General features: G+C 36.6%; 1 protein-coding gene across 3 annotated transcripts; it reads right to left on the bottom strand.

The window, feature by feature from the left end:
• Positions 1-275: 275 nt before the first annotated feature.
• FEZ2 (fasciculation and elongation protein zeta 2) lies at positions 276-26945 on the bottom strand. 3 transcript variants are annotated; one of them, XM_030268446.4, is made up of 10 exons: positions 26638-26945; positions 25013-25121; positions 21845-21961; positions 20293-20437; positions 17396-17664; positions 14533-14613; positions 10802-10877; positions 8556-8621; positions 2847-2875; positions 276-2402 (listed from the first exon to the last, which is right to left on the bottom strand). In XM_030268446.4, the coding sequence occupies exons 1-9, from the start codon at positions 26874-26876 to the stop codon at positions 2865-2867; spliced, it is 1113 nt and encodes a 370-aa protein (XP_030124306.1). In that variant the 5' UTR covers positions 26877-26945; the 3' UTR covers positions 276-2402; positions 2847-2864. The 3 variants fall into 3 exon arrangements, with proteins under 3 accessions (XP_030124306.1, XP_030124305.1, XP_030124307.1); XM_030268445.4 differs by lacking the exon at positions 2847-2875 and having other exon boundaries at positions 26638-26944; XM_030268447.4 differs by lacking the exons at positions 2847-2875; positions 14533-14613 and having other exon boundaries at positions 26638-26944.
• Between the last annotated feature and the right edge of the window lie 806 nt (positions 26946-27751).

Here is a 27751-nt window from a genome sequence, read left to right as displayed (position 1 = left end):
TTATATAAATAAATTAAGTACTTTAAAATTCAATTACTTTAGGGAAACTTTGCCTCCAGGACTCTTAGTATCAAAAATGGAGTGAATTTTCACAAACTCTCTGCTAAGGTAGCTGTCAGTTGATTTTGGGTGGACATTTACAACTGTCACATGCTAAAACTAAAAAGAAGAATTAAATCCATCTCCCTGAAAGAATACAAGATTCAATAATGGATTTGGAAAAAAGGATGCATAGTAGAAAATATAAAGTACATAGAACTCAGCAGAAAAGCAGATTAGCACGGTTCTTTTTATTCAAATGTTTTGAGATCTGTTTATGTACATATATAGGTATACATATAATACTTGCCACAGCTGGCAGCTGTTGTTTAATGCATACAAGGTAAACAGGTACTTTTCATAATGAAACCTTGTTTAGTCTGATGAGAGGCATGAAATTCCCAAGCAGATATTTAGCTCACTAAAGTTGTTTCTGGTCTTTATTTCCAGTTTCATTACTTTTAGTAGTTTGTGACTTTAAGTCATCCAAGATTTGTTACAAGTAACATACACTTTGACAGAAGTTTTTTTGTTGTTTTCCTTTCTTTTTTTTTTCCTGTTTTACTCTTCTCTTAATTGTTGTTGTTTTATTTTGTTCCATCTTGTCACTTCAAGCCTCATCAGGAGATTGAAGCACCTCTGAATAATCTCATACAGAGACATGGTGGGTTTCACATGTGCACCTTCTTAAAAATAAAGCAGGGTCATCCCCTTTGCCCATTTCCAGGCATCAACAATCCACATCAAGAATTTCTACACAAAAAGCATGCCATAATGAATTTATAACCGACCAGCTACAGAAATAAATGGCTGCCTTATTTTTAGAGAAACCACAAATGAATTAAAATAAAGCAACAAAAAAACTTCTTCACATATGCCACACTTATGGAGAGGATCTATTTATTCCTGAGCAGGCTGGCAAGTATCCATTGGTGGTCAAGTGGGGGAGAGGGAGGAAAAAAATAATTTTCAGCTGAAAAAGGCACAAAAGACAAAAATATTGAGGCCTTGAGAAAAAACAAAACAAAACAAAAAACATTATGAGAACTATCATCAAACCATGTTGTTTTACTGATCAAAATAGTATTTGGCGATGATGATAAAGTTGAACATTAAAGATGATGCAAGGATAAAATTTCTCTTTAACTAACAAAACCCTTGAAGACTTTAGATGGAAAAAACTGAAGAAAACACATTCTTTAAAACCTTATATTCCAGCGCTTTCAGATAGTCAGTATATACATCTGGATGAAGGATCAATAGGAATTCAACCTAGAAAAAAGTGGGTTTTTTGGTTTTTGTTTTTTAATTAGTACTCCTTGCATTTCAATCTCACCTTTTGACTGGCAAAATTACTTCTGACAAGTATTTAAAGTTGAGAATATGGGGTATGTCTCTTTTACAGGATTTATAAAATACACTCTCATCTGTTTGAATGCAGGTACATCATCACAGAGGAGACAGTGCCTACAATTTACAAGAGATATTTGTAGTAAAATTCAGAGATACATAACAGCAAACATCTCAATATAATACTAACTTGGAAGTCAGGTGCAAGTTTTTCAAACTGTACATGTATTTTTAAAAAGATACTGCCTTTTAAAACGTTTATATATTGAAGCATTTTCATTAAGATCAAACACCTTTTAAAACCAGTAAAATTATAGCAGCAATATGGGAGAATATCTAAGCCACATGAACATTATTAATTAAAATGAAACCAAACATGAAATATTACATTATTCAGATGTTTGTGTTAATACCAAGAACAGGTAACGCACAATTATTTATGCCAAACCAAGAAATCTGGATTTGTTAATCTATGAACAAATCTGTTGTATACAAAGAAGTGCTGAATGCTGGCTTTCACAATCACCTTTCTGGAGTGTCCTGGAGAACTCACTTGAATCTTAAATTCCAAGTCTGACTAAGGTAATTTTTTCATCTTTGTGCAGGAATTAAGGATACTTTTAAATATGGATTCCTTAATATGAAGCTTATTTTATTTACACTATTCAAAGTTTACCTTTCCTTCCAACAACAAAATGTGCAGGAAGATTTACTACATGCTATACAATGAAAAAATAGACTTTAAAAGTCAGAACAATGTAAGTAAAACTGTACAATGTTTGTTCCCTGCTCCAGTTCATTGCACTATTAAGTTAAACTGGATGAGTTGTCATGCCCAGATAACTTACTGTAGGATCAGAAAATCCACACACATGGAAGAGGTAAATGAATACTGCTTTAGGTAGAGTGCCAAATGAAAAAAATAGTATGAGTTATATCCAAGGAAAGCTTCTCATCACAGAAAGGAGCATGGCTAGTTCTGAAAGGCAGCCCTCTTCATGTAGGACACAGAACTGCAAAAAAACCACAAATACACATTGATAAATATCAACGATGTTGATATGCATAAAACGTAATTTATATACTAAAATATTTAAATGTTGGATTCTACCCTATTAGTAGCACAGTAAAATCTAGTAATCAACTGAAATGGCAATTAAGTTTTCCCTCTCTCAAAAGGTAATGAAGAGACACAACCCACTATCCTTAACTACTATTATCCAGAAATGAGTTAACTAAAGGTCATGTCTTAAACAGTGCTTTTAAAAAGATTAGATCAGAAAACAAAACATTAAGTAACAGGTGATGCATGCAGTTATATTTTAAAAAGATGCACTGACAATTTGAGATTCTAACTCTACTTTCTAATTCTGGTGCGTATACTAGAATCACACAGTGGCAAGATAAGACATGTCCTTCACGTGTTTCTCATTCCTGCTTCAACATAAGGCACAAACCTCAGAGCAATCCAGCTTTCAAACCAATGCTAGCACAACACAAAAGCAAATAAAGAAGTCAGGTGAAACAATTAAATAAAAACTTCAAAGGTAAGAAAATAAATGTTCTCATTATCTCAAATACTTGCATAATTTAAAACCAGAACAAGGTGCAAATTCTTGCTTCATTAAAACAAAATAAATTAAAAGTTTTACTTGAAAGATCAGGTATGAAATAGCAAGGAGAAAGATGGGCAATTTTTCTGGTTTCACGATATCTACATTCAGAAAAAAGAAGAAAACACCAGACACTTCATGCATTTTACTAATTAGAAATGCATAGCAAATTATTTTTAGCATTCTGTTTTGTCACAATTACTGTTTGAGGACAATTGGAAAAGAAAACAAAGCTTAGCAGTAAATACATCTTATAAAGTTTACTGTAATAACACATCTGACTTCAAAGGAAATAATTTCAGCTGTAAGTACATACTTATGTCTTTTATATAATAGTTACATAAATATTATCCTTGTACACAAATCTAAATCTTCATATTTTATAAAAACTGGAAGTAGTAATCATGAAATAACATGTCTAGATGTGATACCAGACAACCTACCCTAATACTAAATTCTGTGTATACATTGGTTAGCATTTCATATAGATCAATGATTTGTTTTGGAAGTAGCTAAATTAAGGAACTCTTGCTTCCAGCAGATTTTGTCAGATATTCTCCACTACCCATGCAGCAATGAAACAAGTTATTTCCCCTTTCCACAATGCTGTCCTCAGCTTCTACATTAAACCTGCTGTGAAGTCCATCAGGCCCTCTCCATGGTCTCACGCCCCCAAAGAAACAGGAGCCCCTGTATGGGGCATTCAAGTAGGTGAATACATCAGACCCAAGGAGAAGCTGGCTTTTCAAGGCAACAGCCATCAGCTCAATGCAAACAGCAGTTCCAGTCCTTCTCCTGCCTAGATGTTGTTCCCTAGAGTATTTCTGTTACTCCTGAAACACCTGCTCCTGTCTTGTAGGGTTGAAATTGGCAATTATTACTTTTGAGATTAAAAAGACAAGCAACTGCACAGAGGCATTTTCTTCAGAAAGCAACCTAAACTGACATACTGCAAAGATTACAGATGCAACTACACTATATATAATATACATAATACTAATACTATAAATATTAATTTTTATATTATCTATAGAATGCTACTTGCATTATTTTACTTGGCAAATTAATCATTATGCAGAAAGTCATTACATTATACACACAAGAAGAAAGACTGAAAGCTTTAAAAAGAAAGTAAAAATTCAATGAGTACTGTCCATACAAACAATTTCATCAAAGGATATAGTACTTACTACTGTTGCAACACCTAAACCCAATGCAGCTGCAAGGTATGACACATATATCTCCATCTGCCTTACAGTTTAACTTGTGCACAAAAAACTCAGCTTATTTAGGTCTTTCAATGGACATAAGCACAGAGTTTTCAAATCACATTGTATTAGTTCAACCATCAAAAAAGGTCAATGGAAAGATGAGAACAAACAGCATCTAAATACTGTGACCTTACTAATCTGCTAGCTTCAGTCCACAAGTGTGCTTTCTAACATAAAAAAATTTGGTTTTGGCTTGGTATTTCTTTCCCTGTCAGTAAATTCATTCCCCTACCCTTTTTCAAATCCCAGTTTCTCCTTCATGACTCCTAGTGATAAAATATAATAACAATATTGATATATTAAAACATATTCACAAAAAATTAAGCACAATTACAAATGCTGATCTATTTCATGTCACCACCTATTTTAATTCTAAATATATAAAATATGATATGAACCATATGCTAGTGGGAAAAGAACTAGAGTTCACTTGCAAAGCAAATCACTAGTTCCCTTTCATTCTGTTAGGGTCAGGACAGAAATGTCCACTGGAAAGTAAAATCAAACAGAACACCACAAAAGGAAAAATATCCCCTTGGAAAGAATTTAGGCTGTAATAAGAGCACCATGAACAAGAGAAGATAAGCTGCTTCACTGTACCAGACTTTTCACAGTGTATGTACTTAGTCTGGCTTTGGGATACTTACCTTTGAGGAGGTATTCCTTAAAGAAAAGATCCAGGGGAGAGCTAAATGACCCCTGGAAAGAGGGACTTAACCATGATAAGGAAAATTATATTCTTAACATTTTGGGGGACACAAGGGGGCAGTAGATATTGGGGAAAGAAGATGTTTTAAAGAAAGCAAGCATCAGAAATAATTTCAAAACTAATAATCTTACTGAGAAGTGCATATAGAGGTGGTTTTATCCCCTAACATGAAATGGCATGAGTTGCTATTTTTAATTTCTTTATTACACTGTATTTGCATACATCATGTTTTGAGAATTTCCACTTCCAGCACTTCAGAAAGATTAGCAGATTATGAAAAAAAACATCCAAGAATGATCCATGGTAACACTGAAAGTCAATAGCAGATCTGGCTGCAAAACTGTCTTTCAAGTTCCAGCTGTTGTCCAAACAACTTTACCCAGTCATTATTAAATTAAGATAGTGAGTATTAGCACCCACAGAGGGGATCTATGTCTTCCAGTATGATCCAAATTTCAGAATTACTGGGCATTTAATTCAAGTTATTCAAGATTATACAGAATTCGTGAATTCTACAAAACACACAGGAATTCAGAGAAAATATAAACTTATTTCACTATCCTCAGAGCACCAGTCACATGGTAAGATTTCATGTTACATCAACAATTATGCTCAATCTTATGGCTCCATTCACCTTTTTATGTTCACAGCACTCTTCTGTTTGTTCCTTTACATTGTAGTAACAATATTTCGGCAATAATCTTTTTCCTAACATTTTTAATTCCTGATATTTTTGCTTCTCAATGATTTAAGCAACTGTTCAACAGTGACCACTAGTATCTGAGCAAGTCTGTTAATAATTCTGTGGACAGCTGTAACACCCACATAGGACTGCATATCCTAATTTTTTACATAGCACAGAAGAGCAAGACAGTGCTGCTTTAAAAAAGTAATCAAGAGCACATCTCCAAGATTTATTTTTTCTGCTCTGTAAAACAGAATATAAAGTTTGAAAAAAGGTTTTACTTCTGTGCCAAACTCGATTTCCCATAAAGCTACACATATCCTAATATCACAGGTAATTTACTGTCTGCTTTTTTGGTTGCAAGATTGGAAAAAAATGATCCTCAAAGGAACACATACTTAACAGATTTTAACAGAACCAATTACATCACCTTTGGTGATATAATTCACACATTTCAAAATTTCATTTCTTGATTAAAGCTTAATAAAAAGCAATAAAATGCACTCAGTGAAAAATGAATACAATTACCACTATACCATGGGTCCAGAACTTCTTTCAGGAAACAAATTTAAATCCTAAATTTTCTTCAAGATTTTTACCTTGCCAAGACATTTTTAATCTTTACAGTGAAGAGAGCAGAATCCACAATAAGTAGGTCACTCCTTTTATTTTGGAGTTAACAGGTTAGAATTTCACGTATTAAAGCTCAGCTGAAAGTTGATCTAAGTGGTTGTAAAGAATTCAACCAATCTCCGGTTAACAAGCTTGAAAAATAATGTCCAGACAATAGACTGGCAGTTGGGAATATTTTGTGCCATGAAAGTCTTGTGGGTGTTTCAGGCCACAGGTTTTAGTGGCAGAAAAAGAGCAGTAGGTTACAACTTCTGAAACAACTGGAAGATTTGCCTGTGCCACAGAATAAATCTACAGTACATGTAACACTGTTAGTTGACTTATAAATATTTAACATAATGTCAAAATAGCATATGAAGCTTACTTAAGGCTATATTGAAAGGAAGAGTAAAATTCTATGCTCACTAGGTTCTGCGCTCACAACTATCTGCCACAGCACAAAGCCCCACACAGGATGAAGAAAAGCTTGGTTCTGTTCACTAAGAAAGTGGTGGGTGGGGGGAGAAATTGACTTTTCCTTTTGCTATGAGTGATGTGAGTGGTTACTCTTCATGTTCCCACAATTTGTGTTTCACAGTTTAAAGATAACAGTGTTTGCATATAACTGGCATCCTGTTTGATCCAAGACACTCAATGCATGATGTTTTTGCAATTGTTGCATCTCATTAATAGAATATCCTTGGTGATTTTTAAGTAATGAGCACAAAAGAGGCAGGAAGGAACTTCAGTTCAAGCTTCCTTGATCATCTTCTCATATGTTAAGGTTATCTACTTTTATAAGCCTTCTTTACTTTTAAAAAAGATTTCTCCATTTCCCTAAACTGTCAGTTTCTCCTCAATATCCCAGTAATCTGAAAGTTCTTCTCAGCAGCTACATCTCAAAATAAGAGCAGACACTGTGAAAAGCACTTTTAAATCCAGTCACTTACTTCCAGATGGATTATGAAGAGCCAACAGTTTTAATTACTGACAACAGTTCATCCTCTTGGGTCAAAGATTCTGCTTCACAGAACTACTGCTTAGTGCCACCACCACTAAAAAAAAACCTTGACCACGATCCTACATGGCTCACACGCAAACACCTGTCTAATTTAGGAAGAATTTTTAGAAACAGTAAGTAAACAATGGAAAAATCAAATGAATAAATTGAAAGGATCTCTGCATTCTTACATTCTTACACAAAACTTAGAAATGGATCTCTTTCAAGAGGAAGTCTCTTGGAGCTTCCAGAACATTGAATGTCTTTTCTTCAGATTTTCTGAAATGATAGCACACTATATGTCATCCATAACTCAAACCTGAAAGTACTTTCAAGTATCTGTCAGAGTGACTGTAAGTTTGTGTAAGAAATACAAAAACCTTTAAAAATCATACGGAGTAAGTGAAGTCAAAAGACAGTATATTTGGTAAAAAGATGAGACTTGGAACACATGATACCAAAAGAAGAGAAAAACTTTCACAGCATATGAAAAGCAGACTATTATAAACAGTTTGGTGGCAAACAAAATGGCATCCATCATCTTTCTGTACAGGTATTTGTTCAGATCTTGGGAATTTGATGCACTTGCTAAACTTTAAACACTTAAGAAAATTGTATCATATGCCAAGAATTAAATAAGAACATAAGCATTAGCAAGATCTAGCCAAAAATGAAGTCAGATGAAAAACATTTTAAAATAATTTAACAACCTGGAAACTACCTGGAACAACTCTTTTAAAGCTACGGCAGACAGTATTTTTTTAAAGTCTCACATTCTTTAAACACAATCAATATGTAAGACTGGAAAATAAATGACTCATAGAAAAACTTATAAAACAATATGTGAAGAAGGTATAATAAGTAAAATAAATACTTTCCATTATTGATCAGAAAGTAACACTTGAAATGAAGCTGTAAGCACTTTGCACAGCAAATGCTTTACTACCATGGGTAGTTTGAGTTCCAATTACTGAAAAAACTGTGCAATGGAAGATTTTAACCATACCCATTACACTTCATAAGCCAGACTCCTTTGTTCCTGCTGATGTCATTCAGCAGTTTGCTATATTTTACTACCAGAAACAAAATAAACATATTCTGTGTATGAACTGTACCTCAGAATGCTTGGACAAAACAGAACATAAATGATAGCTGTGTTTGATTGAAAGGCAACATAATTAATGAATGCTGTAGGATCACTATTTTCAAATACGCATTATAAGTCAATTAAGTTAATTTAGAATCAAATAAAATCCCTGCTAAGAAGAAGACTCACCCTTTAAAATATAGTCTGTTAACAAGCTTGGCACTTTCTCGCTATCCTCTTTCATGGCATGCAGAACTAAAGAATGAAAAGAAAAAATCAGATATTTAATCATAAATTAACCATAAGACATAAAACAAATACTTTGGATCAATTCCAACTACTCAACAGAGATACTACTATGAGGTGTAAGAAATCTCTTAACTGAAAGATGAGAAGATACAATGAGACATCACATCCTCTCCACCTTCCACTTGTGTAATTCTTACTGAGCTCCACAGTTTGGGGATTCAAGAACCCCATTTCATGTAGTTAATATTACAGTAAAATGCCATCAGTCATAACTACAACAAGCACCTCTTCCTTAGAAAAGATTCTCACCAAAAGAAAGTCATGATATCAAAAAACCAAAGTATGCTAACAACTATTAATGAGCTGGAAATCTCAGGACTGAGATTAGGACACTACTTAATATCTTTGATCATTACCTCAAATAATGGAAAAATGCTGTGAATGATCCTATGGAAATATTAGTGGTGCTTTTTTTCCCTTTCTGTAATGGTGAATATTATCTGCTGTAGGTTTGAAAAGTCTTAACTACGTGACTTAATTCAGCATTAACTTACAATAATGCAAAAATGCCATTTTGTGACAAATACGAGTAGATCTTGTCCATCTTGCCTATTTCTGAAGAAGGAATGGACAAGCTTGACTGGACATATATAAACTTCTCTGTCACTACATAAAGAAAAACAATGACTATTCTTTATAAAGTGCTCAGGACATGACTGAAAGAAGGAAAAATACAAAATTCTACTGAAAAGCAGTATTTAATAAACTCCAAATTCCTCATATGAGACTCTAAACTCAAATTATAACAAGTGTTTTATTTCCATTTCTACACTGAAGTAAGATGTTAGTGTTCATAACTATGGAGTAATACAGAGCTTTGAAAGAAAAAGCAACTGAACAAGCCTGAACACTGCTTTACTGCCGGCCTTAAAACAGCAGAGACAGTGAGTCACAAACCTGCAACTGACTCACAGGAGCAAGTTCCAACCAGCCCACAGAAATCAATATTGTCAATACTCTTTACAATGCATTTTTGCAAGACATTTTGTTAATAAACCATCAAACAACACAAAATGTTTGTAAGAGGCTTTAACACATGCTTAATAGCATCAAGTGAAATTTAAATATGGCAAGAGGATAAAATTTCATTGCAAGAATAAACATAATATGAAAAATCCTTTGTCACAAAGGAAGCAAAAATTAATACCTATGGCTGCCTACTGTAGAAAAATAAAGAGAACTTTAAATTCTTATTTAAACATTTCATTTACCTGGAATTTATATAATATTAATTTTCTCTTTCCAGAAAACAACCAATGAGCCTTTTACCACCCCTCAGCCACCCGTGGAATCACAGAACTGCTGCTGAAAATCACTTTAAAGACATAGTGAGATTCTCCACCGAGATCTGATCAAATGCATTGATGTACTCTACCACCTATTTTTAAACTGTTCCTATAAACATCCAATGAAGGAGATGCTATTGACTCCTAGAGATGCCTTGTTGTATTCCGCCACCTAAATAAGCAAATTTTTATAAACTACAACCTTGCTTTCTTGCGAATTAAAAAAAAAAAAAAGCCTGATATTATCAAACAATTAGCGGACTTGGAATTTATAGTAATTTTGAGGATCTGGCCTAAAAAAGGTGTGAAGAACAGGGAATTCAAAGCTCAAAACTCTGTTTGGTTTGGAATTCCTAATTATCAAAATCTATTAACAACAAAATCCCCCCACCAAAACCACAGAGAGAAGCAGGCTATTTTAAAGGCAATCAAGTGCAATCATTATCGATGGAACTAGTCCTAAGTATCTTGACATTTACTCCATTTTGCCAGAGTCATTACAACAACCTCAGTAAAGCACAGAAAATGTAAACAAACAGGGATGTATCAGGCACTGTAAGACCAAATTTCATTATATGCGACCAACATTAAAACATGGGAACATTTACATCCTGATACATGCAGGTTTCTGGCCTTCAGGGTTTCAGACAACAGCTAGGAAACAAACCTAACATGAAGGCTCAGGAAACAAGCTGTCCAAAATCTATGGCTAAAATCATGCATCTTTACATACATGCCCTAGGGTAAGAGGGAAGAGAGAAGTGGATGGATTCACTGGCTTTGAGCAGCCACAACTGGAAATACAATGAGGAAATGAGCAGGGGAATTTCATATTCTCACTTTTGGTTAATGTTTGAAGGTCTTCAACAGATGGTGGTCCATTTTTCTTCTCATAAGGAATGACGGTTGTTAAGTACTGTCAAATGAAAAACAGAGTTACTTGACAAGTACTTTCATACAACTTCATTGTATGCATTTTATTTTGTAAAAATTGTAGCAATTGAAATAGTTTGCCACAAACAGTCATATTTCAGAATAAGATAAAATTCTGCCTTTCCATCTCAGAGCTTTTATCACAGAAAACAAGTTTGTTTGGTTTTTTTCCCAAACTATGTGGCCACTAGAAGTCATGCAGCTAACTGTCCTCTCTGCAAAGAAGATGATGCTGTCCCACAGTTAGGTAAAAATGGAAACAGATGGCTTTTACCTTCTTCTGCTGTACACTTCCAACCAAAAAGAACAAGGCAAGCCTAATGAAACATGATACCTCAGAACATGTAATTTGATTTAAATTATCAGTTTTCATAGTTGAGTGTGCTAACACATAGTTTCAAACCAACTCCTTTTAAATTCTATTTACCGAAATCTTTTATTCTTGTCTGCTTAAAAAAAAAAAAATCACAACAATATTTCTTAAATCTTTCAAGATTTTCATACCTGCAGTGCACCTAGAATTAATTTTCAAATTCTTGACATAACCCTGTTGGGTCTTATATTACATGCATTTTAGGCAACATCTTTGCAGCCTATATGAATGCATATTCTCCTTAAAGAGGTCAGAATCTCAAAAGTACTAAAATATCTGGAATTTTCCCCAGTGGAAAAGCTTCCTGAAAGTTCCCTCAAGTAAATTTTTAAGAACTACAGAGGAACTTTATTCTGGTTTTACAGCTACAAGGCAGTAGGCAAAGTAACCCTCAATGTCTCATTCCACTTGACATCTATGTAGTTGTCCAGGCAACAAGCAGAAAACACTTTACAAACAAGGTACAAGGTCTCCTCCTCTCCTTGGTACCAGCCCTTCCACAGAAGTCAAGTGTAAATCAGAACTACGTGGCATCCTACCCTATACCTATACAATAAAACACTAGGATATTTCAGTGTACCAATATCAACTAACCCTGTTTCCCTCCTCCTGTAAACTTCACCTTCCATTTTTCCTCTCTGACAGTAGCAATTAAAAACAAAAAAAAGGAATTTCTTTGTTTCCATAAATACTTTCCTTCTACTCATCAATTTTACAGCTGTAACAATCAGTCTCTATAACAACACTGTAAAACCTCATTTCCTGAAATGCTATGCGAAGATAACGTATTATGAAAAGAATGAAGGAGTGACTGAACTGTAGCTTACTGACAAGACCAAGTGTCACATCTGCTGTGACGTCCAAATTTTTGAAGCAGATTTGATGACATGATAAAGCAGCAATTCCCACTGCAATTTTTCATCACCTACGAAAAGTGTTTTATATGCCTGAAAATCAAAATGAAGACAACTGTCTTGAATTTTCTTCTGGAAGTATGAGCACAGAAAGAGCTGCCAACATTTCAATGTCTGTTTTTTTTTTTTTTTGACTACATTCTCAGATAGAAACAGGAAGCTTCCACTGGAAGTTTCTCTTTACATAGTGAAAATTTCTTTAAGTATTTTTTACTTATGTCTCAAATACATGCACAGAAAATGGGACTAAGATTTTAAAAAGGGAAGTACCTACTATGAGATGGTAGTAGAAGGTGGTAAATACCATTAAAATTAAAAAAATGAAAAAAAGTTCTGAAATACCTGTACAAACTTCTCAAACTTTTTAAAGTTGTAACCTTATGTATAGGAACTTCTGGTACACAAAAAAATTGTCTGTCTTTGCATTTTTTTACCACAATTCCAGATTTCTAACTAACTCTTCCCTACTAGCAGAAAACACCTGAATGTGAGTTTATAATGACACCCTGAAAAAAACTCTCCAATTTATATTGTGAGAGCAGCATTAAGAAACTGAAAATTTGATACTTACTCAATTTTGCAACTTGTTGCAATAAGGTTACACCAGTATCTCAAAAGCAGGGCCAGGATTTGGTAAGGAGACAAAAAAATCCTAATGAAACAAAAACCTCCCAAGCAGAAAACAAATGCCATAGAAAAATGGATTTCCAGGCATAAATCATATCAGAGCTGGTATCTTTTCTACTTTTCTACCCTACATTTAATTTTAAATTCATAACACTTCCATGATTTTCTTTACAATACAGGAAGGGTAATAAAAACCCATAAGGGGTTTTCTATATCCATAAGGATATAGAAGAAGATCAATCAGGAGAAAAGTATGATCAACATGAAGAATAACATCAGCAAATTAACTCAAAAAATGACCGGAAGAGTTATTTAATCACTGTTATTTTTAACGTATGATTATGCTACTTACATCCACATAGGAGGCAGTGATGAAAGTCTTTTAACCGAAAGTATGATGGGGTGGCATAGCTAGATAAGCTCATTTAATGAGAATATATGGTATTTAAAACACCTAAAGATACAGATATAAACAGCTGTAATTTATGGTAAAGACAGCCAAGAAAAAAAACAGAAAAAAACCCAGGCACAGCTTTACTAACAATGTGATAACACAGAGTGATAAAAACTCTTGTTAGGTAAGATTTGTGGATGTGTTCAAGATCCCCAAAGGTGACGACAAAAAAATAACGCTCAATGTATCAAAAAAATCTCATACATATATTTTGCCTGAGAAAGCAGGCAAGTCTCTGATTTCTAGCCTCATCATTGCAGAATGACTTGAAAAGAGTTGTTTTGCCTCCTAAACTCCTCTGCAGGATACAACACTCATCTTCCAGACAAAAGACTACTCATCCTTGACTTCTAAAGTACCAGTCAATTTATTGCCTCAATGGACTTCTCACCAGGGAAAAAAATAACTCTAATGGACTCCTCTGACAAAACTGCATAAACTAAAATAGTGGGTACATATTAAATGATGTGAAATGCCAATATTTTGTAGTGTGCCAAAAGACTAAACAACAGCATAAGCATCAGCAGTTCACTAAAATTCAGAATGCAGTTAATAAAATACATACTACAGATCTGAAACAGCAGGCAAGTTATTACTTTGAAACAAGGCATAAGAATCTTGCTTCCAAGATACACACAACATCTATATGATGCCCACTGAAGCAGTCTCTGCTCTACATTTCAATATTAAATAACCAACGAAAAGACACAAACTTGCCTATAGCTCCTGTATTTTGTATTGGTAATCTGTATTGCACATATCTGGCTACTTTTAAAAATCATGCAGTTTTCAAAGGCAAGATAGTAGTCTCTACATTTTCCAGGTGCTTCTCTGTTTTTAGATGTATCAGTTCTGAACATTTCAAGAAAAAAGAAAACAAAACCTTTTTTCATTATGCAAGTTGCTAATGCTGAAGGCTGAAACACTACATCTAACCTGATACGCAGTTTTTGACTGGTTATTAGATTTTTACATACATGCAGTGTATCTAAAGCATGCATTATGCAAAACACATTTTTAGTCTGGGGTAAGAAATACAGGTTATTAGCTCAGTGCATTATCAAGTCTTGAATCTCTCGAGCTGCTGAGGAGAGAAAGAAACTGTAGGCTGATCAGAAATCTGAGGTAAGGAAGCAGAGATTCCAGCATTTTATCCTGTTTTTTCCTGTCTCAACATTTTTTTTTCAGCTACTGTAAATTTTTCAAGATCTCAGCTCCTACCAAAAGTGCAGGCAAAGAATGAGAAAAAAGGGAGAAGATAGCCCAGCACCTGTTTCTCTCCACTCGAGTTTCCAAACGTGTGGCGGAAGCCATTCTGTATGACATTTGAGATCCCTTCCATGCTGAAGCGCTAAAAGTAGTGAAAACATAGCAGAAAGAAAAAAAAAGGGACAGAGAAAAGTTCAGAAGACTATTAATCAGCATTTATCAAGACTATAAAAGACAAATGGCAAAGACAAGCTCCGAGGTGCATTTCAGCACATTTCTATTTCTTCACTCACCTACTTAATTTCAAGAATTAAAATGCAAACTGTATAACGGCAGTTAGGCAGTATTTCTACACCAAAATTTATTCAAACAAAATCTTCACACTGCAGACCTGATAATCAAGACTTGCTTTTTATGGCTGTTTCATTTAGAAATGTAAAAAAATAGCATTTTTCACAGTTCAGCTCACAGTAAAATCCCCTCTAAAGTTTGTGTTTGAACAACGTGTGTTTAGGGACACTACTGACACCAATTTTTCAGATTTTAGGGATGTACTAGAAACACTATTCAGAGGTAGCAATTTTCAGCTACACCTCTTTAAAACTTTTTATGCTTTCATGCTTCCTTTTCCACAACTGAAGCAACCATTAGTATTCCCTATTTCCTGCAATATCATAAAATATACACAATTAGATAATGATACACCCATATTGATTTCAAGTCCCATCGCATGGAATCAAGGAATCCAATTAAAGAAAAAGCAGTATATAATCCAAATACACATTTTTCCTTGAACTCCGAATCCTTTTTGCTTGCTGGAAAAGTGAAAAAAAAAATCAAAATCAAAATGGCTTTGATGTTTAGCATGTGATATAAAATCAGCAAGTGACATGAACATTAGAAGAAGAAACAGCCAAGCTGCTGACACAGGGCAGTATGATGAGCACCCCTCAGCACATTTATCTGAAAGTATTTATTTATGTGAGAGGAATAAACATGCTGGAATACAGTGTTCTTTTACCTTCTAAAGCACACAAGGTTAGTAAAGACGTAAATTTTGTCAAAGCCATCTTAAATCTTTTAAGGTATCTTACTTTAAGGAACTGGTATCTTCAAGCCCTGACTATTTTTAACTGCTCCCCAGTTTCCCCTTGTGAAAAAGGTAAAAGTTTAGAAATCTAAGAAACTGATTTACCCAAAGATGGTAGCAAGGAAAAGAAAATTAAAATACCTGGGGTTTTCTTTCTATTCCGTTATTGTATCTACAGGAAAATTCATTTTCGTAAGAGTATGACAATTGAACTCTACTTCCAATCTTTGCATTTAAATGAGACTTCAGTACAATTAACAAAACAACCAATTAATACATTAATACATTATTTATTAACAGAACTTAGTCTTCACAAAGCTACTAGAACATACTATCTGTAAGCACATTCTCAGCACTTCCAAAAAAAAAAAAAAAAAAAAAAAAGGAAGAAAAGAACTATTGAAGAAAGGAACCTTGAACCTTGCACCTCTTTCTGGGAGAGTGCTCTCAAATCTGTCCTTGATGACAGTGAAATCTGTTTTCAAAGGAATCACACATGCAGCTACAGTCTCACCTGTGAGCTAATCTGTTCAATCCTCTTAGAAACCAACCTGACACATCTGTGTCTTGAAGCAACCAAATATGGAAATGTTGTATCCTGGGACCATGCAAGTTATACCTGAAAGCATCATTCAAGTTTCTAATCTTTAAATTAACTAGAACAGTTTGTGAATCACTTGACTCAAGTTCCAAAACAAGTAATTATTTCTCTTTCTAGGTAGAATATCCCTTTTTGCTTTTCCATGACTGGGAAGAAAAAAAAAAACAAACCTATTCACTGTCCTGTTGTAAAGGGATGACAATTTTGTATGGTTTTCCAGACAAATACTTTCTAAAGTTCCACTAAAACTTAGCTACACACACAAACATCTCTCATTTGACAGATGAGATCAGAACCCTATTTGGGGTATGTCACAGGTATATCTTATGCTTGTAAGTTTAGAAATAAATTCTGAAGTATTATTATTTCATTATAATGTTTATTCCTTATATTTGAAAAGCAAGCCCCAAAACCTTCTCATATTGAACTGAAGCATTATTTCTGAGACTTAGCCAAGATCTACAAAATCACATTTTCTGCATCCCATAAGAATCATTAAGAAACTCAAACATTAATATTAAAATTACTTAAGTAATTTTTAATTACACTAGACAGATGAGAAAGAAAATATTGCATTGACAAGCAAATAACCTAATTTCTTTTGTTCTTTTACTCCTCTTATCCAACTCCCCTTGAAAGATGCTTTTCCTTTTGTTGCTATGTTTAGTAAAGATAGATAGATAAAACAATTTATCTCCTCCCTGCATCCATGCACTACACACTTCCTGTCTCTTGTTGAATGTAGTATCTCTGCCACAGGTTAGGAGATCCAGGGTAAGACATTCACTTTTTTCCTACCTAGAAATCAGCATGATCCATAAATATCTGCAACTACAGCAACAATAGTACTGAATTTCCTGCAAGACTAACACATACTAAAATTCACACAGTAAAAATAAAAACACATAAATTAATTTGCCTACTGACAATAGAACTCAATTTGCCTGCTGACAATTGAGCAGTACATCCAAAGACAGTATTTTTTACAAGAAAGGTATGCTAGTTCCAGGCTGATTTCCAAACCGTTAAAAAATATTTTCTGCATATGAGAAGAGTAAAATATATGATCCTGTGAAAAAAAAATTCTCAACAGGAAAAACATAAGCCTTGTTTGTGAATGAAGGCATGGAAGCAGCAGTACCAAGTATCTTAATATAATCTAGGACTATTTCCTATAGCAGAAAAAACCAAAAACATTTTAAAATGTATAAAGACTTATAAAAATTTTCTTACTGTTCCAGGCATATGACCTCTTTCTTGTTTGCCATTTTGAGGACTACCATTTTTCAGCTTCTTTTTCTTCTTTGCTGTTTCTTTGTGTTCTCTCTGTTTGTTTTGTACTTCAATAAGGACAGAAATGAAGCTGTTTTTCACTTCCTTCTCAAACTCCAGCTCATCTCGTAGAGCCAGCTGTTGTACCAGTTCCTCAGAATAATCCTTAATAGCAGTTTCAATTTCCTCTAGCAGTTCATTTAATTCAGCAACAGACAATCTTTTGACTCCTACAAATAGTTCACATAACAAGTATTACGTCAAGATTTTAAGCAAGAGAAAACTTGTGTGAGTTATGAGAAAAATGTACTCTGAAATTTCTCAAAACAAAAAATTCAGTTCTAAAACCACATAGAACAAAACAATATTCCTAAAGGAATAAACACATTCCAGAGGTGACAAGATTAGCAACAACAAGATGGTTATATTTTCTTCCTACTTCTGAGAAATCTGGGATAATCTGCAAATACGAAGAATGTCTTGGTAGTTTACGCTGGAAGCTGAAGTAAGTGCTAAATTTCTGACACAACCATAATCTACTATTTTCCTCTGCACTCACTCTTCAAAGAAAAAGGTCTTCATATTTTCTGAACTACTGGGTGATGTGTCACAGATAGTATAATTATGACCAAGAAAATGTTTTGAGGCTTGCTTGGGTTAAGAGAAGGACTGCTTTCTGTTCCAATTTAGATCTGACACACCTAGGAAGCTGGCAAGTCCCAGCAGCTGCTGTGTCAAAGAACATAATCTTATTTGGCACTTGAGAAACATCTAGTCCTGATTACACTGACAGGTACAATCTGTTTAAGGACACTGCATAGATGCTTGCAATTATTTTGCTTTATTGAATTAGTCTAGGATTGTGTCTACAAGAAGACTTGTAAGGGAAAGCACCTACAGACAAGTGTTGAAAAAGACAAATAAAGGCCACGAACTACAAAAAAGCATAGCTCTTAGAAACATCAAAGGTAGTAATTGAAATGTGAATTTTTTTCTCTTAAATTACAGCAGGGAAAATTGATTGGAGAAAGTGCCTTGTCACTTACTTAACTGAAGAAAAGGCAATGAAACAATTCTAAGACAATTCTATGTCAAGAAGCCACAGCTTTTCAAGGTAGCTTAGGCCTTAAACTCTGTTCAAACACTGTAACAGTAACAGAGAGGGCACCTGTGAGTCCCAACACTTAAGAACCAGCCTAAAAACCAACTGCTCTAAAAACAACGGTGTAGGTTATCCAACTGCAATCCTGACTGATGATAGACCAGCTGTCATTATCAAAGTCTTGAAAGGGCTACCTAGGAAATCCTCAGCTAATGCACATGAGTGGAGACAGAGGAATTCAAATGCAGCAGACTACATAGACTAAAATTTAGTAGGCTGAGGAATTCACTTCTGTAAGCAGAGCTTTATTTTTGGACTGCCTTAATGTATGTCTTTTCCTATCCAAGAAAAAAAGTACATAAAAGTGATTTCCTGCTCTGAATCCTAAATTAATGAAAATTTCTGATCTATCCTATAAAAACCAGAGTTCCTAGGAAAAACCTGTAAAAATTTCAGAGAGATGCAGACCAATTCTGAAGCACTTCACACACTAAAAACAGGTAGCAAGAGTTTTTAATAGTGACCTGAAAGTCATGAAAGCAGATTCTGAGAAAATGGTGAAGCGAAGTTAAATTATCTGCCAAAGTAACTCAAGGCATTATTTGGTCGAGACTGACCTTTAAACTGTAAAGATGTAACAGACAAGACGGACTCCTGAGGCAAAGCAAAATTGACATAATATGAAATACTGAGCAAGCTTGATTAGCTCCAAACCTTAAGACATATGGAACTGTCAGAAAAGCAGGAAGCCCTGCTGAACACAATACATTTTGCTTTAACATTCCTGAAATTTATGTGTTGAGACAGTTGAGAGACCATTTTCATGGTTGGAATCTCTTCCATAAATCTAAAATGTAGCAGAAACTCTAAATCATGCCACAAGAGGCTGGCCATTTTTCTGAATCTTCTACAGAGTTTGTATTGTTGACCCAGACTACAGGTAAGAAAGCATCAAACATTTTAAGAAAGGCCAAAGTAGAAAGATCATCTATCAAATATTCTTTGTGTCACTGCTACCTTATAGAATTAATGTTGACAACTGTAAAGATTAAACAAATTTTCCATCACAAAACTGATTAGTCACAGGATTTTTTACATGCAATTCAACCTCCTAAATTTAATTATTACTCTAATTTCGCCTTTGCTTTTGTATAGGTAAGCACAGATTATTTTATTTGAATAGAAGATACAAAGGATATTTTTCACTTTTAAGCTTTCTGAAGAGGAATGGAAAGGGAGGACCAAAAAATATGCATGGTCCTTATGGGGCAAAAAAGAAATGGTTGCCTTATTTTTGTGTTACTGTCTATCAAGATATGTTGTAATGACTGAAACTGTACCAAAGGTATGGTAAGCTTTATTTACTGAATAGTTTTCAAGAGCTTTAGCTGATCTTAAATAGTATACTGGCATCAATAAAGTGTCTCACTTTACAGAAAATAGTGAAGATTAATTAAAAATGACCAACTTATCACTTTACCCATGAAGGGATCTCATTCCAACATACCAACCTTCAGAATGCTTTAAATTTGAATTCTATGAAGTCTTATTTTTGTTCTTAGTCATAAGAAAGCTGACAAAGGTAAGTCCTCTATGCACTAAATCTAGGCTATTATTTCAGAACATTTTGAAAATATTTTTTGAATGCAGATCTTTCATAAGAAGGACTTGCTAATAATCAAACACATGGCAAACTTACCCTTGAAATTATTTTCATTAAGCATAAGAGCAAAAATGCTAAATAAATACCACCTACTCTCTTCATAGCTGTTGTTTGTACTGGATCTCTTGAGGGTCTGAATTTCCTGGGAAAGTATAGAGAGCCGATCTGATTGGGTGGGTGTTTCATCATCTTCTGGATCAGGCGATTCCTGCATCATTTCCTCTATTTCTTCAATCACCTTTGAAAAATGAAAACCCTTATGAAAACCCTCCTACATGAAGAGACTGCAATTTGAAGCAAAGCTGGATGAAACTATCACCAAAACTAGATGGAAGAGGATCAATAAAATCGTACTGACATTTCCTCCCCATCCGTGCTCTCTGAGAATAATCACACCTTGTAACAGTAGATTGGTGATGGCATAACAAGAAGTGTATTGAAACTATGGGGTTATTTCTATATGAAGGTACCCATGATTCTGCTTAAGAGAACTAAATTAATGAGTAAGCTGGAGTATCTTTCCTGACTATTCAGTTGAAGGAAGACACAACAACAAAAATCAATTATCTCCCTCACTCCTTATTTCACCACATTTCTCTGTGTAAAACAAACACCCCTCCTTCCTCCAACCAAAAACCAACTAAATGAAAACAAATAAAAACAACAAAGAAAAAGTCACAAAAACATCTCTGAAAAACCAAAAAGCCCCTCTAAACAGCCTGAAAATCTCCTGTGCTTGTGAGAAGTTTTTTGAACTGATCCACCATAACCTGAAGCTGATTTGCATCCCTGGGCATAAGACCTGGGCCAGACAAAAAGTATGACAACAGAAATTCTGTGCATAGATAGCTTACTTAATACATAAATGATTACATTTATATAGGCTAAATTATTAACTAGACATTTGAATAAATAACACAGCAACTTTTAGAAGTTTAAAGGATGTAGTCAGTGCTGAGATCCAACCCACAGTAAAACAGAGCTGAGGCAGTTCAAGCAGTCCTGTCTCCTGTACTACTAATAACCGTGTTCATCAAAGTTCACAGCTTAACCCTTCTTAACCATTTAATCAATGACAAAATAGATTATTTGTTTGCTTACTAAAGCAGGATCTTAATAGACCTTTACTCTCATTAACCTTACTCAGAAGTGCAATTTTCAAGATATTTGAAAAAATCCATGGATTTGTAGACTTTAGATACCAAGTAATTTGAAAGCTCAAACAGAAAGACAAATCTGCCCTCATGTTAGGCAAAAACCTCAAAGAATTCTCGCTAACAGCAAAGCACTGTGTAACTATGAACTACCACACAGTTATGCTGAAAAACTACAAACTCTACCATACCACTAAGATTCTGAAAATATTTTCGCTTTTTACACATATATTTAATTTAGTAGCATTCCTGACTAATTCATGGTAAGAAATATACAAAGATTTCAAAGACCCTGGACTATCAACCTCACCTGAAGTACTGAAACACTATTCAAATCTGAATAATGTAATGCTACCTCCCACATTATCAAAAAACGAAACAAAGAACAATCAAAACCTTAGCCACACTGAAGAGCAAGAACAACAGCAAAAGTAATAACGGACTAAAACAACATCCTACCTCAACAACACTGTGTTTGCTGAACACTTTACCTGCTCTGCTGTGAAGAGTGGCTCTTCATTGATGCAGGAAACAATGATAGAATGCATATCCAACTGTTCTCTCAGCTCTTCATCATCTGACAGGTCAAGGTTCAAGTTGTCATTTACCTAAAAAGCATGAAAAGGTGTATTTATATAAATATATATACACACCCATAATGTGAGGGTATAAAATGCATATAACGTTCAAAAAAAATGAGGAACTATCATTGAATTTTAAGAATGAAACTGAATCTTGGCCCATAAAAATGGACTCAACAGTTCTTTCTGTCAAACAACCTGGCAAATGAAATCAAAACTGCAACTGGACGAAGTTAAAATAGCTGTCAATCTTTAAAGTCATTAAATAATGTCCATATATAAAGACTATATACACACTGACATACAGATATCTACATGGGAGGCTGTCAAGTAAATACTTAAATCTTAACTGAAGATTAACCAATGTCTTTGTGGGATGAAAAACTTGCCTGTAATGTCTAACATTACACAAACTTCTTAGCTTAAGTGCTTTTATGGTTCCACTTCATCACATAATAAAAGACATGGAAAAAAGCTGAGAAGAGTTGATATTGAATGGTGATATCAGAACACTGGTATCACCCCAGATTATTTTAAAAAAATGTGTCATTGAATATCTCAGGGTCTTTTCAGAAAGGAAGAGAAGTAACACTGTTCCCATATATATACCACCAAATGATATCCATCCTTTCAAACCAAAGATATACATACACTAAGAAACATAAGTCCCCTCCTTAATAAGTCAGGCATATTTTACTCTCACACAGTGATATATCCTAGCTTATTTACAAAATTGTTTCTGTACTTTGTCTAATACTAGATTCCAGCCCAGAAAAGCCTCTCAAATCTGCAAGGCCCAACATCTGCCATTTGAGCTCAACTGCTTTAACTGATCTTTGGGCTAATTTACAAGCATCGTGACTGGCTGTACAAAGTCCTTGGTCTCACAGTATCAGTTTTCAGTTTTTCTTGTAATTCCTCCAATTTTCTCACTTTCTTCAGATACCTTAATAATTGTCAGATTGATTTTGAACCTGCAACCGATATCCCCAGATACCTCACCTGTAGGGATAAACATACAATTTGCACTTCTTCAGCCCTCAGAATGAAGTCAAATGTCCACTTTTTTCCACAATCTGAACTCCAGTAACTGTGCAATGACAAGGCTCCAATATGACTCTCTCTTCACCTACTACACAGATACACTCCAATATGGCATTTTTTAAATGTTTGCTGTCCTTAAAATATTTTTCCATGCACATAGGATATGACAACAATGATGGGATAGTAAGGAAGTATAACAGTTTGTCTAGAAGGAGATCTGCTTTCTCTCCTGACATATCCAGAAATATTTTGTGAGACCTTTGAAAATATTTTGATAATATAGATTAACAAACCACAAAAAATGGCATCAGTTGTAACCCAAACTAAAAGAACACTTGGCTTTCCACCCAGCCACACTCCATGCCTCCCTCTGTCCTCTTGCTACCAGGGAATGACCGATTTAAAAGTAATCTAGGGAAAACAAAACAAACAAGGAATTGCACAATCCCATTCCTCATACCACTGTGCACAACACTTCCATCCAGCTACTTCCTTCACTGTCAGAGATGTACAAAAGTGTGCATAGACCTGTCATGTGAAGGAACCAAGATCAGGCATATCAGCCTTATTGACCTTATATCTTTCCCTACTAAAACAGGAGGAGAAACACCTTCTGCACAATTCTGGTAGCATATTATTAGTTTCAAACGCATCAGGGAAGTGTTTCTTAGCTGTTTTCATTGTAAGGAAAATAAGATACTAGCTGGTCCATATGTGCTCTCACATATCCAGCAATACTACTGAACACGAAGCAGCAGAAGAAAAGTATGTCAAGCACTCCTCACAGACTTTACACATCAGAAGGCATTCCATGTGGAGTGAAAGCTGAAAAAACTTCAGATACATTTATCCATGAACTGGTTTTCTCTCTACTGGCAGCATACTTAAGATTCCTTCTAATCCAGCAACACTTTACACTTTTAAATGTACTTTCTTCATGAGTTCCTGCAAGTAACTTATAAAAACGATACAAAACATTTTCCTATGTACTACACTTAGTTCCTTATCAAGAAATCCATTAGTCTTCCAGTCCATTTTTCCCTGACACAAGGTCACAGCATGGCGGGGTTGTATTTTTAGTTAAAATATAAGAATTTAATTACTCCAAAACCATTTATAAATCTGAACAAGGACTCAATAAAAATTAGATGAAATACAAGTCAAATTCAAGGGACTCAAATAATGAAAAACTATGAGACTCAAATTAAAAAAATGAGTTCTAAATTTGTACCTTCCCCTACTGAAACCCAAAGTATCCTCTTCAGCAGAAAAATCTTTGCTTCTGTCACAGTAAAAAACATCTGTTGATTATCTAATGGATGGCAGAAGCCAAAGCATTTCTAAATTCTTAGGTTACACACTCAGATATTTTTACAACATAACTGGACTTCACTATGTTTAAATGATAAGCCATTGGTTTCTTCAGAAAACTGGTGAGATGGGAATTCCTCCCAGCTTTTCTTCCTGAAGTGTTCTAATCCACTTTTAAGATCATCAGAGGACAACTCTTTCAATAAACCTCGCTGAAGCTCTTAATTCTCTGTTCCCACCCCAGAGAACTATTCTAACTCTTAAATAAGGAAAACAAAACAAGCTCTTACACTTCTGTGTCTCCTGGGCCCCCCTTCTTCTTAAAGAAGCCATCTTACTTTGAAATTAGATGAACTTTGGAAAGTCCTCACTGGACTTTGAGTACTCCTGCCTCTTTTCCTCCCTTACCCAGATCAGCGTTCAACATGAATCATACAGCAGAAAGATTTTATGTGAAACACTTTACATTTTACATTTTTTTCTATCATGCTCTGGCTCTAATGAAGAGTCATCTAAAACTAACCATGAATTATTCCAACCAAGGGAGATGTAAACATACATCAATGGTTCTTTGATTTTTAAAAAGCTCTCATGTATAATAGCAAGTACTAAAATATTTTCAGCCACTTAAAAGCAACATTCTCTTATACAAATGCAAAGAGTTTTACTTCCTTTTTGAGTACCAAAGATCCAAAGAGGGTACTTCTGCTGACCAGAACTTACCCCTTTTTCTGAAAGATTCAGTGTTGGCAAGTGCAAAGCTCTAGTATGGGAAGACTTCCAGTCAACTGGCATCACATTACCATAATTATCAGTCAAGGCATTCCAAATCCTGGAGAAAATAATAAAGGAACAAAAATGCAGCCCTCAAACCAAACAGCAACTGAATCAGCAATAACCGTATTCGTAATGGTCATATATCTCTATCACTAATTGTATTTTCCTCCCTAAATATTCATCTGCAAGTTACTGACAATATTTTTAGTGTTTAAAGATATGAGAAAATGTTTTTTGATAAATGTAAGTTACTTCCCTTTTTAAGTATTTAACAATGTATGCACAGCAGTGATACAAAGCAATAAATGAAGATACAGCTTCTATACTAATTATGTAACTAACTCAAAATCTTTTTTGGGGGTGGATGAGCCTTTCCATCAATGAAATTTGAGCTGAGCTATAAATTACATTCCTAACGTTGTTTAGCAGAGGCTGAGTAGCAAATTCTGAGCCAAATATTTTCTTTTTTTTTCCTTTACACTTATCACAGAATAATGAAAATGCACAGATCAAACTAAAATTTGGAAGAATTTGGGTTTTTTTCTGGAAGTACTCCTGCAGAGCTCAGGCCACCACTCTTGTTCTCAGTCAGTCTTTACTGTTTCTAGAGTGTGTCGCCTCTCTGGCTGTCCTGGAGGCTGGCCTATGCAGACCTGAGGCTTGCACACGCAGACCCACGCTGGTGAAGCAGCTCAATCTTTAACCACTGCAGCCCCGTGAGCAGGCTGCTTCCTCAAGTCCCCAGCCAAGCCCTGCCTCCAGGCATATGCTGTAGGTGGATGTTTGGAATGGTTGCCTAGCTAAGGCTCACAGGAGGTCAGAGGAAAGGCCGAGGCAGGCACAGAAGGGCGGACAGAGTCTCATCACTGCCCAGCGTGATTCATGGTTCATTGAACTTACTTCACTGTTTACACCACAGATCTAGTATTTCCTAACAGGCTTTTACAAATTCTTCTCTTAGAACAAGACATACAGTTGAGTTACCTTAAAGCAAGACAGCAGTATTTTTAATGAAGATAAGCTGACTAAATTTACTATAAAGTAAGAAATAGAAGTCTTCGTAAAACAATGACAAAAACTGTACAGCAGCATGGCCCAGAAAGGCTTTATTCCTCAGGGGGAAATACTCCAAACAATTATTATTGCAGTTGCAGCTGCAATTTTGTTCTTCGCCTGCTTGCTGCACTTTCCATGTTTAAATTCAAGCACTGAGACTGCGGGCACTTTTCAAGAAGCTAAACAAACACTAACCACGGCCACTGCACTTCAGAACAAGTACTTCTCGCTTGCTCGGGCCGGGCCGGGCCGGGCTCAGAAGCCCGAGGATGCTCACACGCTCCCCGGGCAGACATGGGATAAAGCCGGAGGGCTCCACGTCAAGCCCCTTGCCGAGGCCCGGCGGCTCCCGGCTGCAGCCCCGGGGGCGGGGAAAGGCTCCGCTGCCGCAGCCCGCAAGCCCCGCCGGGATCAGCAGGGCCCGGGGGCAGCGCTCTCGCAGGGCCGGGCTGGCGGCCCGCGCTGTCCCCTCCGGCCGTGCCGGGCTCCCTTCCGCGCCCCCGGCCCGCACTCACTCGTCGTCCTGCAGCGCGCTCTGCTCCGTCAGCGGCCGCAGCGCAACGCGGCTCTCGCCGCCGCCAGCCCGGGCCTGCGGGGGCTCGAAGCACAGGGACAGCTTCGCCCCGAGATCCCCGACGCCCCAGCCGCCCTTGTCGCAAGCCGGCTCGGGGCCGCTCCCCGCGGAGGGCTGGAATCCCGAGAAATCCTGCCAATCGCCCGGGTCTCGCTGCGAGGTCGCAGCTGCCGCCGCCATAGCTGCGAACGCGGCGCTGCGCGCTCACGGTGCTGCGCGCTCCCGGCGGTGCGCGCTCCCAGCGGCGCGCGGCGGGCGGGGCTGAGGCAGCGCCCGCAGAGCCGGGCCGGGCCGGGCCACCGCCCGCAGAGCCGGGCCGGGCCGGGCCAGCGCCCGCAGAGCCGGGCCGGGCCGGGCCAGCGCCCGCAGAGCCGGGCCGGGCCGGGCCAGCGCCCGCAGAGCCGGGCCGGGCCGGGCCAGCGCCCGCAGAGCCGGGCCGGGCCGGGCCAGCGCCCGCAGAGCCGGGCCGGGCCGGGCCAGCGCCCGCAGAGCCGGGCCGGGCCGGGCCGGGCTGGGCTGGGACAGCGCCCGCAGAGCCGGGCCGGGCCGGGACAGCGCCCGCAGAGCCGGGCCGGGCCGGGCTGGGCTGGGACAGCAACCGCAGAGCCGGGCCGTGGCAGCGCCCTTGGAGCCGCGCACAGCGGTGTCCGCTCTGACTCCCAGCTCCGCTCCGACTAGGGGCGGCTCATCGGGCAGGAGCGGGAGGCCCAGAGTGGTTTGAGTTCGAAGGGACCTTTAAAGATCCAGTTCCAGTGCCTCTGCCGTAGTAGGATTATTTACAGTAGTTTTGTTGTAACTTTTTTTTATACTATCGTTGATGCCTCCATTCAGTCACGTAGTACGCAAGAATTTAAGCTTTGGAGGTACTTTTTCTTACCAGCACTGTGACTCCCGTGCCCATCCTTTGCTAGCTTTGTATTGTGCGCTTACACGCAATAGTTTAGGATGGGATTTTTTTATCTTGTATTTTTTTTCTTGAGCAGCCATGGTCTTTTGATATCCTAAAGTACATACCAATAATTTTCTCTGCTTAACTTCTTGATTTGGTTTGAACT

This window comes from Taeniopygia guttata, chromosome 3 (genome assembly GCF_048771995.1).
Source record: "Taeniopygia guttata chromosome 3, bTaeGut7.mat, whole genome shotgun sequence".
NCBI classification, from domain to species: domain Eukaryota; kingdom Metazoa; phylum Chordata; class Aves; order Passeriformes; family Estrildidae; genus Taeniopygia; species Taeniopygia guttata.
Note: the sequence above shows the minus strand (reverse complement) of the source record. Positions and strands in the feature narration are given on the sequence as shown.